Genomic DNA, 13,622 nt, shown 5'->3' on the forward strand with positions numbered 1-13,622 from the left:
GATAATGACAATGTGATCGAACAAAGGAGCAGGGTATATACAGATTTGGTGAAAGCACCAGGAGATGGCATGGTTATCAAACTGATGTACATTTCATTACGTAAACGATTATGACAGTGTGCTTGGCAGAGTGACAAACAAAGGAGCAGGGCTAACAAATTTGGAGTCAGCACCAAGAGATAGCAAGGTTATCAAACTGATGTACATTTCATTACGTAAACGATAATGACAGTGTGATTGGCAGAGTGACAAACAAAGGAGCAGGGCTAACAAATTTGGAGTCAGCACCAAGAGATAGCAAGGTTATCAAACTGATGTAAATTTCATTACGGAAATGATGACAGTATGATGGACAGAGTGAAAAACAAAGGAGCAGGGCTAACACACTTTGAGACCAGGTCATGTCATGGTAATCAGACTGATGAGAAATGTTATGACGAAAATGATGAGAAAAATCAAAATTCACGTTCACAATCACAAATCACGAATCTCGTAATCCACTCGATGGTCGGGGTACAATAAGAGACGCACGTCTGGACAGCTTCCTCCATTCCTGGCGAGTCTTTGCCTGGACTTGTGTCATTGGATAATCAAAATTAGCGACATGTAACCTGTAATTATAACATGGGTGTCGGATGTGAACTATGATTCGTTTTTTTTTACATCTTTGGTACCTTAGATAACGAAACTTATGTCCGTATGTTATTCGGCGCAATATGTACCTGCATAATATCCACTTGCTATGTTGTTTTTATAAGAATTCCATATATAGTTTTTACCCGAAAGAGATTTATGTTTGATATTGCACGACTTATATATTTGCCTAAATTTGTTTTATAAACATTTTTGTTGAAATGCCTGCTGCATATAAAAAAAATGTGTATCAGATGCATCCGGTGAGTGTTTTGCATTGTCTTTATTTTAACAAACGTCCAGTGTAACTTACGTTAGAAGCATACCTCTGTTGATATAGTGCCAAAGCACAGATGCGAGGAATGTATGTTTATGTACGCTACACGTGTAAACATTGGTCGTGTACAAACGTACGAATTCAGAATACAATTATTTCTGGTTTTCGCTTCATCAGAGCAAAGGATTATTGATAAGTATATAATTATTATGTTTAAAAAAAAGTCAAATTGTACTATCAATAATTAATATGTATTTAAAGAAATATTTTTAAAAAAAACGTTAAATGTATACCCACATGAATACATGCAGTCACTTTTTTATTCTTTCTTTTGCTCACAGTTTCTCTCATGTATAAGCATTACGGTCTATTCTTTCAAGCACTAGCAACCGACGTACAAGGAAGTTTTAACTAACCTGAATGAATGGCGTTATCTCGACAAGAGAAGCATTCTACTACGGGAGCGCTTTGATTTTACCTTTGATATGATGATTAAAAGCAAATGTCTACCTGTGTATTCTGGTGTGTGTGTTAGCGTGCGCGCGTGTGTATGTGTGTGTGTAAGTTGTGTGTGTGTGTGTGTAGGTGTGTGTGTGTGTGTGTGTGTGTGTGTGAGCGAGCGTGTGTGCGTGTGTGTGTGTGCGTGTACGCACGCGCGCATGTGTGTGAATAAGCATATCAGTCTGTCTGACTAATCGTCTATCAATCTATCAGTCTAACGGATCTATATTATTATATGAAGTCTTATATCGCGCGCGTATCTCCAGACTCGGACTCAAGGCGCAGGGATCTATTTATGCCGTGTGAGATGGAATATTTTACACAATACATCACGCATTCACAACGACCAGCAGATCGCAGCCAAAAGTTACACTGATTATTTAATCATAATGCTTCTCAAAAACGACCAGGTAAAGCCACTCAACAAACAATCGCATGACATGTCGAAGGGGTCGGCGCCTCGCGCACAAATGCAGACTGATAACAGCAACTTCAGATAACGACAGCCATTTTTCTGCTCAGATAAAGAACTACACGTCAAGATGCCCCTACAAAAAAATTGCAAAACAGTCATCAGGTAGTGAGATAATGAGACAATCCCACACTATCCAATGATGCACCGTGCTACAATGTGGAACAGATCGGTGCTGTGTCTCGGTGTTGTGTCTGGAGTGTTAGCGATGCTGGAACAGGTTGGTTGTGGTATGCCGATTCACAGAAGTTAGCAACGGAGCAAAGGTACGTTTAATACCACTCGGTTCATTATAATTAAACGGCGCTACACGTGATTTTCCAAAATGGGTGGCAGTCACCTTCTCTGAACTAATGGAGTTACCCCGCGAATGTTAAACGCGTGTGTGTTTTTGATCGAATTCACGCTTAACACTAGCTAGTATGCCGCTCAAAAAGAACAACAACAGCGAACTATTTGGTAAACATTTTAAGATTGTTCTTGCCAAAACAGACAGCAACGCTTCTATAGATAACACACAAGGAAGTCAACGTTATTTATGGCTCGCTTTCTAACAGTACGTTACGCGTGTTTGACCCTCCCGTTAGGGCTACAAGAAAATGTCTGGTTCTCCGGATACCACGAAACTGAACTGAAGTAGCAACAGTCGAGTACAAAATAGTTTCGACGCCAACTGCTCTTAAAAGATTCACGTAAGAAGATGGATAAAGCTTACTTTCGAACGCAGAAACGTAAAAGAACACAGATGACTCACTCTTCGTATAACTATGTCAGAATTCAAACAAGTGAGGCCGCGTCTCGAATACCGTTTTAGGCCGAAGGGCAACGTAGCACGTGGGTGATGTTTTCCTTTTATTTCTTAATAAAATGGTATGAGACCCAACTTAAGGTACTCAACCATACATCATGACTATGTTCTGGAACAAAGAACAAATGGCATGCATTATCTTGTTCATTAATTTATCTCTGCCTCTGTGTGTGTGTGTGTGTGTGTGTGTGTGTGTGTGTGTGTGTGTGTGTGTGTGTGTGTGTGTGTGAGTGTGTGTGTGTGTGTGTGTGTGTGTGTCTCTCTCTCTCTCTCTCTCTCTCTCTCTCTCTCTCTCTCTCTCTCTCTCTCTCTCTCTCTCTCTCATCAGAAGGAATGTTAATTTTAACACACACACACACACACACACACACCCTCACACACACACACACACACACACACACACTCACACACACACACACACATACACACACACACACACATTCTACAGAAAGTTTCAAACTCTCCTTTCCTTGCAAACAGAAACTCATCACAGCCGGTAATGAACGCGACCATCCCATCAACAACCGACACGACAACGATCGCCACAACCGCCACCATAGCAGACCCATGCCCTTGGTCATCCACAGACCTAGAATGTGTTCAGAAACGCTTGTGGGAGATCGTCGCCCCAGTCATCATCCTCGTCGGCATCGTCGGCAACTTAATGGTGATCGTCGTCTTCATTCGGCTCCACTTCAGCAGGTCTTCAACGCTCCTGCACATGTTCGTCCTTGCCATCACGGACATTGTGATTCTGTCCATCGGTCCCATGCGGTATTGGATCATCGACACGTTTGGTTACGACGTGAGGCTGTTGTCCAACGCTGGCTGTAAGGTGGACCTGTTTCTTCTCTACACCGCTTTGGATTTCTCTGCCTGGATCCTTGTTTCCGTCACTGTGGAGAGGACAATGTGCGTTCTGAAGCCGCTTCACGTGCGCGGATGGTTCAACGTCAGAAGAACGTTGTTGAGACTGCTGGTTATCTTCCTGTTGTTGTGCTGTCTGAACGGCCATTACTTCTTCTCTAACGGCCTTGTAGAATTGCCTGCCGCTATGGCTTTAACGCCAGCTGGTGTAGGTCTTTCGAGCAATGAAACGGTTGGCTTTTCCAGGAATGACACTGTTAGTTTTTCAAACGGCAAAACTGTTAGTTCATCAAATAACAAAACTGTTAACGTTTCAAGGAATGAAACTGTTTGTACCAGCTGTAACAAAACTAGAAACCACACAATGAACTCTACCAATGTGACAAGCAAAAACCAGGTCGAATACGACTGTGATTCTCTCACCCCGAAGTGGGAATACTTTGAGGAGTACCAGTTCGTTTACATCGACCTTTGCTTCGACTCTGTCATCCCGTTCTTGACTATGGTAGTATGTAATAGTGTCATCATTGTGTCGCTGAAAAAAGCGGGCAAACACAGGCCAAGACACAGCACTAGACGGGAAATTTCCGGTAACTTAACTTCCAGTCACATCTGTCATGACGATCAGACATTAGTTTCCATGCCCAAAACCAGCAGTATCACTCCAAGAGAAGGTGCTGTAATGATAGATCAAACCCTGACTGAAGATGCTCTTGAAACGCGAGCAGCAAAAAGTCATTCCAATGCTGCCGCTTCTTTTCATCAGCCTGTTGAAAACAGTGCAGCCAGTCACATGAACAATTTTGAGGAATCAGAGGCAGAACATTCCTCCTCAAGAAATAATATCCATCATAATGGTACAAGTCCGATGTCAAAGTCGGACGCAGATCTAAAGAGCGGTAAAAGAAGAATTTCCGACAAACGTAAACGATCAGTGATTATCGAGCCGACACCGCACAGCAGCGACAGACCAAGGGATACATCACTAAAGAGGAAGATCAAGAAACCGGGGAAACGTATTATTTCCCAGAGGATACCTCCCAACCACTCACAAAGTCAAGACTCACGTCCGCGTGACCATGATCCGACCAATCAGGACGCGGCCATTTCATCAGGTGTGACGCGCATGCTCATTCTTGTGACGTCAGTGTTCCTGGTGACGACACTTCCGTCGGCTCTCTACTTCATCGTGGATTCCTACGTTCGTGACAAAGATGTGGACATGTCACGCACAAACAGCATTCTGGATTTGACACAGGCAGTGACGAACCTGCTGCAGTACGCTAACTACGGCTGCAACTTTCTGCTGTATTCCGCTCGCAGCAAGAGATTTCGTCAAGAGATCCGATACATGCTCGGTCTGGCTAATAAGAGGTGGGTGTACGCCATGTGTCTGTCTGTTTGCCCGTTGGTCTCTGTCTCTGTTTCTCTCTCTCTGTCTCTCTCTGTCTCTCTCTGCCTCTCTCAATAAAAATTCTGAGTTCTGAGTTCTCTGCGTCTCTCTCTCTCTCTCTCTCTCTCTCTCTCTCTCTCTCTCTCTCTCTCTCTCGCTCTCTCTCTCTCTCTCGCTCTCTCTCTCTAGCTCTCTCTCTCTTTCTTTCTCTCTCTCTCTTTCTCTCTCTCTCTTTCTCTCTCTCTCATGCGCACACACACACACACACACACACACACCCCCCCACACACACACGAAAACACACACACACACACACACACACACACACACACACACACACACACACACACACACATACACAAACACACACTGTTGTCCTTTATTGGAAGTCGCGAAAGAGCTCAAACATATACCTCTGTTAACATTTGTCTCCCATATCCTCCGACGTTCGACAACGATGCCCTTTCCTTTAAAGATCTGGCCAGGCTTTTACATGTTCCTCCATTCACCATTTAAGATCTGGCCAGCCTTTTACTTGTCCCTCCATTCACCATTTAAGATCTGGCCAGCCTTTTACTTGTCCCTCCATTCACCATTTAAGATCTGGCCAGCCTTTTACTTGTCCCTCCATTCACCATTTAAGATCTGGCCAGCCTTTTACATGTCCCTCCATTCACCATCTAAGATCTGGCCAGCCTTTTACATGTCCCTCCATTCACCATCTAAGATCTGGCCAGCCTTTTACATGTCCCTCCATTCACCATCTAAGATCTGGCCAGGCATTTACATGTCCCTCCATTCACCATCTAAGATCTGGCCAGCCTTTTACATGTCCCTCCATTCACCATCTAAGATCTGGCCAGCCTTTTACAAGTCCCTCCATTCACCATCTAAGATCTGGCCAGCCTTTTACATGTCCCTCCATTCACCATCTAAGATCTGGCCAGGCATTTACATGTCCCTCCATTCACCATATACAATCTGGCCAGGCATTTACATGTCCCTCCATTCACCATATACGATCTGGCCAGCCTTTTACATGTCCTTCCATTCACCATATACAATCTGGCCAGGCTTTTACATGTTCCTCCATTCACCATCTAAGATCTGGCCAGCCTTTTACATGTCCCTCCATTCACCATCTAAGATCTGGCCAGGCTTTTACATGTCCTCCCATTCACCATCTAAGATCTGGCCAGCCTTTTACTTTTCCCTCCATTCACCATCTAAGATCTGGCCAGCCTTTTACTTGTCCCTCCATTCACCATCTAAGATCTGGCCAGCCTTTTACATGTCCCTCCATTCACCATCTAAGATCTGGCCAGCCTTTTACTTGTCCCTCCATTCACCATCTAAGATCTGGCCAGCCTTTTACTTGTCCCTCCATTCACCATTTAAGATCTGGCCAGCCTTTTACTTGTCCCTCCATTCACCATTTAAGATCTGGCCAGCCTTTTACATGTCCCTCCATTCACCATCTAAGATCTGGCCAGGCTTTTACATGTCCCTCCATTCACCATCTAAGATCTGGCCAGCCTTTTACATGTCCCTCCATTCACCATCTAAGATCTGGCCAGCCTTTTACATGTCCCTCCATTCACCATCTAAGATCTGGCCAGCCTTTTACATGTCCCTCCATTCACCATCTAAGATCTGGCCAGCCTTTTACAAGTCCCTCCATTCACCATCTAAGATCTGGCCAGCCTTTTACATGTCCCTCCATTCACCATCTAAGATCTGGCCAGGCATTTACATGTCCCTCCATTCACCATATACAATCTGGCCAGGCTTTTACATGTCCCTCCATTCACCATATACAATCTGGCCAGGCATTTACATGTCCCTCCATTCACCATATACAATCTGGCCAGGCTTTTACATGTCCCTCCATTCACCATATACGATCTGGCCAGGCATTTACATGTCCCTCCATTCACCATCTAAGATCTGGCCAGCCTTTTACATGTCCCTCCATTCACCATCTAAGATCTGGCCAGGCATTTACATGTCCTCCCATTCACTATCTAAGATCTGGCCAGGCTTTTACATGTTCCTCCATTCACCATCTAAGATCTGGCCAGCCTTTTACATGTCCATCCATTCACCATCTAAGATCTGGCCAGCCTTTTACATGTCCCTCCATTCACCATCTAAGATCTGGCCAGGCATTTACATGTCCCTCCATTCACCATCTAAGATCTGGTCAGCCTTTTACATGTCCCGCCATTCACCATCTAAGATCTGGCCAGCCTTTTACATGTCCCTCCATTCACCATCTAAGATCTGGCCAGGCATTTACATGTCCCTCCATTCACCATCTAAGATCTGGCCAGCCTTTTACATGTCCCTCCATTCACCATCTAAGATCTGGCCAGCCTTTTACTTGTCCCTCCATTCACCATACACGATCTGGTCAGCCTTTTACATGTCCCTCCATTCACCATCTAAGATCTGGCCAGGCTTTTACATGTCCTCCCATTCACCATCTAAGATTTGGCCAGGCTTTTACATGTCCTCCCATTCACCATCTAAGATCTGGCCAGCCTTTTACATGTCCCTTCATTCACTATCTAAGATCTGGCCAGGCTTTTACATGTCCATCCATTCACCATCTAAGATCTGGCCAGCCTTTTACATGTCCCTCCATTCACCATCTAAGATCTGGCCAGCCTTTTACATGTCCCTCCATTCACCATCTAAGATCTGGCCAGCCTTTTACATGTCCCTCCATTCACCATCTAAGATCTGGCCAGCCTTTTACATGTCCCTCCATTCACCATCTAAGATCTGGCCAGGCATTTACATGTCCCTCCGTTCACCATCTAAGATCTGGCCAGCCTTTTACATGTCCCTCCATTCACCATCTAAGATCTGGCCAGCCTTTCACTTGTCCCTCCATTCACCATCTAAGATCTGGCCAGGCTTTTACATGTCCATCCATTCACCATCTAAGATCTGGCCAGCCTTTTACATGTCCCTCCATTCACATCTAAGATCTGGCCAGCCTTTTACATGTCCCTCCATTCACATCTAAGATCTGGCCAGCCTTTTACTTGTCCCTCCATTCACCATCTAAGATCTGGCCAGGCATTTACATGTCCCTCCATTCACCATGTAAGATCTGGCCAGCCTTTTACAAGTCCCTCCATTCACCATCTAAGATCTGGCCAGCCTTTTACAAGTCCCTCCATTCACCATCTAAGATCTGGCCAGCCTTTTACATGTCCCTCCAATCACCATCCAAGATCTGGCCAGCCTTTTACAAGTCCCTCCATTCACCATCTAAGATCTGGCCAGCCTTTTACATGTCCCTCCATTCACCATCTAAGATCTGGCCAGCCTTTTACATGTCCCTCCATTCACCATCTAAGATCTGGCCAGCCTTTTACAAGTCCCTCCTTTCACCATCCAAGATCTGGCCAGCCTTTTACAAGTCCCTCCATTCACCATCTAAGATCTGGCCAGCCTTTTACAAGTCCCTCCATTCACCATCTAAGATCTGGCCAGCCTTTTACATGTCCCTCCATTCACCATCTAAGATCTGGCCAGCCTTTTACAAGTCCCTCCATTCACCATCTAAGATCTGGCCAGCCTTTTACTTGTCCCTCCATTCACCATACACGATCTGGTCAGCCTTTTACATGTCCCGCCATTCACCATCTAAGATCTGGCCAGCCTTTTACATGTCCCTCCATTCACCATCTAAGATCTGGTCAGCCTTTTACATGTCCCGCCATTCACCATCTAAGATCTGGCCAGCCTTTTACATGTCCCTCCATTCACCATCTAAGATCTGGCCAGCCTTTTACTTGTCCCTCCATTCACCATCTAAGATCTGGCCAGCCTTTTACTTGTCCCTCCATTCACCATCTAAGATCTGGCCAGCCTTTTACATGTCCCTCCATTCACCATCTAAGATCTGGCCAGGCATTTACATGTCCCCCCATTTGGTCACATACCAAACACCCCAGAGCGCACAGTGGGATTTTTTTATGAATTAGTTTCGTAATAGCCGCTGGTGGATTTTTAAGACAATAATTCATTCACAAAATATCAACTCTCCACAGCAAGCAGTCAGGATGTTGATATTTTGGTCACATGACCAAGTGGAGGAGTGGTCTTATCCCATGTAAAAAGCCTGGGCATATCTGAAATGGTGAGCCGAATCGTTTTCACCGTTTGCCTTTAAAAAAAAAAACGAATGGAAGTGAACAGAATGTGTCATGTATCTATGTACGAACAGGTTGTAACCTCTTGTTACCTAAACATTCTGTACTTTTTTCCGTTACACGCATGTAGAAGCAATATCTTCACACACAAAAACAACTAAACCCTCGTACTATTTTTCTTTCAGATTTAATCGACGTCGCTTTAGGTCCTCCGTGCTGAGCGGAGAAACTGCGCACAGCACGCGCCGTGCACGTGCAACACAGTCCGGCACTGACCACAGACACAGTTCAAGCAGCCGCCTGTCCAGTGTCACAGAATCGCAACAAGAGGACTTCACACAAATCAGCTTTCCCCTGAATACATTAAAACCAGTTTCTCCCAGCGGAAGACAGAGAAACAGTCGTTTTGAAAATGGGCATGGGAATGGTCACCAATCAACGATTCCTAATACCTTACAATCTGATTCTCAAAGTGTATCACAGATAAAGAGTGGTTCTGTGGACGGCAAAGGGAATGGCCATTTGGCAACAGTGTGCAGTAGAAATGATGTGGTAATGGTTCCAGACGCAGCAAGTGGGAATGGCATGTCGACAACGATTCTCAGTAGAAATGATGTGAACAAAGTTCAAGTTGTAGATCCTGCTAGTGTGACCCCAAACAACAGTGATTGTATTGATGGGCAAGTGAAAGACCACTCGACCCCAAAAGGCCTTAGTTCTGTGGAAGGACAAATGACCGGCCTCTCCTTAACAGAAGGCAGCGTAAATGATGTGGAAATGGTGCCAGTTACAGCAGATGCTTCGAAGTCAAACAAGAGAGAAGCCTTCGATGTAGAAACAGGTGGTCGCCAACTGAGAGACCCCAACGCGCATGCTCCGGAAGCGACGTTATTTTCTGTTTCAAAGAAAAAACCGGAAGCGAGAGCTGGTACAGGACATGAAAAGAACAAACGTTGTTCCGTACCGCCAACAAAACGACAACAAAGACGTATGCATAGAACTGACAACAAGGAATCACTCATTTTGTCAAAGTCTGAGAGTGTGTTAAGAAGAGGGAGAGGGCAGTACAATCTTGGTTTTGAGAAAACTACTGACTTTTTGCAACCCGAGACCTACACCGTATTTGTTGAAGGCATGCTTGGTCCAGAAAACGGTGCAATACATGCCAATCATGCTCGTCAAGGATCGACGGAAATGAGTGATTTACCTGGTGTTAGTTTTAATCGTGAAACATGTCCCCACTGCGTTGCGTGTCGAGGAAAAACGGTAGCTGGTAATTGTGGAAAAACAAATGCTTTTCAAAAGCAGGATCCTGAAAACTGGGGGTACATTTGTGTTCGACTTTAGAGATGAAAACTGTCAAAAGTTATTGTGTTATTGTGTCTTGTTCTTTTAAGACAAAACGTTCATTCAAAGGTATAGTATGGACGCATCTATTTTAGGTTCGTGTTCTTGCGAATTTAACCTCAAAGGAGGTCAAGGGATATTGGCTGTGATGTCATTTAGAACACACCTTCAATGATTTGCTCGAAAATGCTCCGTCACTATGCTAGTTATTTAAATGAGTGTTAATCGGTTGAGAGTTATCTCTGACACAGTATCGATTCTGCTCATCTCATATTTTATTCAGTTCAGATATAGATGGGTACACGTTCGTCGAGGCAGATATATACCGTTGGATTCAGGAATTCAAATCAGTAATGTAGTGTGCGCGTGCTCATTCCATGATAGACGGGGCTTAAACTCGCACACGACGGAATGAACAACGACAATGTCCTGTGAATAGTACATACCGTCTCAAAAGAATACCCACCACAGAATGTTATATTAGACTAACTGAACGTTCAGACACTATTCTAAAGCATTTCTCGTCAGTGGTGTTATCTGGCTAACCCAACCGAACTCTGTCGCAATTTCAAACCTGTACTCCAGGGAAAGAGTGTGACATTTTCCATATTCAGGGGCGAACAGTATGGTGGAATCGAAAATAAGGACAGCGTGAGGGAGACATTACAGTCTCAAAAAAAAAAAGATCCACGCACATCCGTTTAAAATAGAAAAACTGAGCGCTGTTCAAAACTATTCCTGTAAGGTGTTCCTCCTTGTGTGTGGTACGTGACATGATCACAACCCCAACAAAAACTGTGTATCTTATAGGGCGATTTGAACCCCACGATTATTCTTTCAATTGCAATATCGTGACATAATTAATTTATGTACTATTGATGTCTTTGGATTGTAAAGTGAATCTTTACAGTTTAATAAAGCAAAATAAAAGAAAATGGACAGAACTTAGCAGAAATGAAGCACCAATCAATCTTTGAGATTCTTTAACCTTCGCCGGTCGTCGTGGGTCCGTGTGGACCCAGGAGGGTGTTTAATTGCAAATATCTCTTAAATAAGTTGGACTTTTTTAATGAGCTTTTAGGAATGCCTCAGACACCTAAAAAGCTCTTATGTCCTAAAAGATCATTACATTTCAGCGAGAAGTAATTACATTTTGACTACACACGGAAGACATCGTGGGGCCGTGCGGACCCATGTTTTTCAAACTGAAGGAACTTTCATAAAAAACTAGGGAGAGAAGTCACAAACCTTCAGGTATTGGCTCTAAACATCATTTTCTACGATCTGTTTAATTTTGGAGTTAATAAGCAAGTCGCGTGGAGCGAAATTAATACATAACAATGTGGGTCCACACGGCCCCACGACGTCTACAGAAGGGTATTCACGTTTTTCCTTTTTTGAGAAGCTTTAGTCCGCACGGTAATAATTAAATTGATAATTTAATTTAATTACTTCTCGCGGAAGTTTAACCACGGCGTCAACGAAAGGGGATGCACGTTTTTGCTTCTTTGGAAAGCATGGGTCTACGGAAGGGTATGTATATTTTTACATTTGGTCAAGTTTTTACTAAAATGTTTTAACGTAGAGCGATTCAGAGAAAACTACTGGACTAATCTTCATGAAACTTGACATGAGAGATCCTGAGTATGGTACCTCCAGACGTTTTTTAATGTTTTTGATAAATGTCTTTGATGACGTCATATCCGGCTTTTCGTGAAAGTTGAGGCGGCACTGTCACGCTCTCATGTTTCAACCAAATTGGTTGAACTTTTGGTCAAGTAATCTTCCACGAAGCCCGGACTTTGGTATTGCATTTCAGCTTGGAGGCTTAAAATTTAATTAATGAGTTTGCTCATTAAAGTTGTCATTGAAATCGATTTTTCGCAAACAGATTTAAAATTGATTGCATCGTATTCTTCATCACATGTCATGTTTACTCTTAAAATGTCATCACAATTAACGAAAATAGATTAATTAGTCTTACGATTAAAATTTAAGAAATCGTTCCAAAAATGATTTCATCTTATTCTTTATCATTTCCTGATTCCAAAAACATATAGATATGATAGGTTGTATTCAAAACAAGCTCAGAAAGTTAACAAGAATACACAAAAGCGCGCTTTCCTGCTTAGCACAATGCGCTACCGCGCTAATCTGGCGTGTCAATATCACTACGTTTTGCACGTGGAAGGTGAGCGATTTCCTTTACGCGGGGATTGACGAAGCTGTACTGTCTTGGTGAAAAAATACAGTGCGTTCAGTTTCATCCCGTGAGTTCGACAGTTTGACTAAATGTAGTAATTTTGCCTTACGCGACTTGTTCCTTCTTTGAGAAGCATTGGTCCGCACGGCCCCACGATGTCTTCCGTGTGTAGTCAATAACCCGGCCGGGCGAAGGTTAAGCAAACGAGTCTCATTCTGTTCAAGAAAAAAGCCAGGCTCGTGATTGTTGGTATGTGGAAGGAAGCTCAGTGTAATAGAAATGCCATGATGGTACAGGGTGACCCCCCACAAATGCAACCCATGAAAATGCTAATAACTTTTGCATCTGTGCAACGAACTACTTCATATTTGATGTACATTACTTTCAGCTTATGCATGATCTTATCACAAAGTTTCCAAATTATAGGTCAAGTGGTCTAATGTTTGTGCTCTTTCGACAAAAATATCCAAATTCAGGAATAAGCAGAAAAGTAGGAGGTTGGACATTGAGCAGTACCCACTCTAACCCGATTTAAACCTTCCAGACTTTTACCTTTGGGAATTTGCGAAGGTCCAAGTATACAAAAACACCCCAGATCATTGGTGATCTGAAAAACAAATAATAACCAATCTTGAGGGTTGATATTGCGCGAGTGTGTTTACTGCACAGTGTCAAACTTCCTACTTTTCAGCCGATTCTTGAATTTGGATATTTAGTTTGAAAGAGCACAAAATTCAGACCCCTTGACCGTTGAATTTGAAACTTAATGATATTATCATGCATAAGCTGAAATTAATGTACACCAAATATGAAGTAGTTATTTGAACAGATGCCAAAGTTATTAGAATTGTTATTGGTTGCACCTTTTTTTTTAGGTCACCCTGTATGTCCTAGTATGCATGATCAGGAAGGAAGGACAGCTCCTTTAACTCAACAGTGTATTCAATAGTGC

At 43.3% G+C, this 13,622-nt stretch overlaps 2 protein-coding genes across 2 annotated transcripts in view; both read left to right on the forward strand.

The window, feature by feature from the left end:
- LOC138969294 (maltase 1-like) overlaps positions 1 to 1,178 on the forward strand; it is an 11,462-nt gene extending 10,284 nt beyond the window's left edge. The window contains exon 11 of the mRNA XM_070342049.1: positions 1 to 1,178. This exon is cut by the window's left edge and continues 367 nt beyond it. The gene's annotated coding sequence lies outside the window, so the exon portion shown is untranslated.
- A 470-nt stretch (positions 1,179 to 1,648) lies between these two features.
- LOC138969295 (uncharacterized) lies at positions 1,649 to 11,823 on the forward strand. The gene is made up of 3 exons (XM_070342050.1): positions 1,649 to 2,149; positions 3,172 to 4,932; positions 9,306 to 11,823. Exons 2-3 carry the CDS (start codon positions 3,191 to 3,193, stop codon positions 10,465 to 10,467), a joined length of 2,904 nt encoding a protein of 967 aa, XP_070198151.1. The 5' UTR covers positions 1,649 to 2,149; positions 3,172 to 3,190; the 3' UTR covers positions 10,468 to 11,823.
- The last annotated feature ends 1,799 nt before the right edge of the window (positions 11,824 to 13,622 follow it).

This window comes from Littorina saxatilis, linkage group LG6 (genome assembly GCF_037325665.1).
Source record: "Littorina saxatilis isolate snail1 linkage group LG6, US_GU_Lsax_2.0, whole genome shotgun sequence".
Lineage (NCBI taxonomy): Eukaryota > Metazoa > Mollusca > Gastropoda > Littorinimorpha > Littorinidae > Littorina > Littorina saxatilis.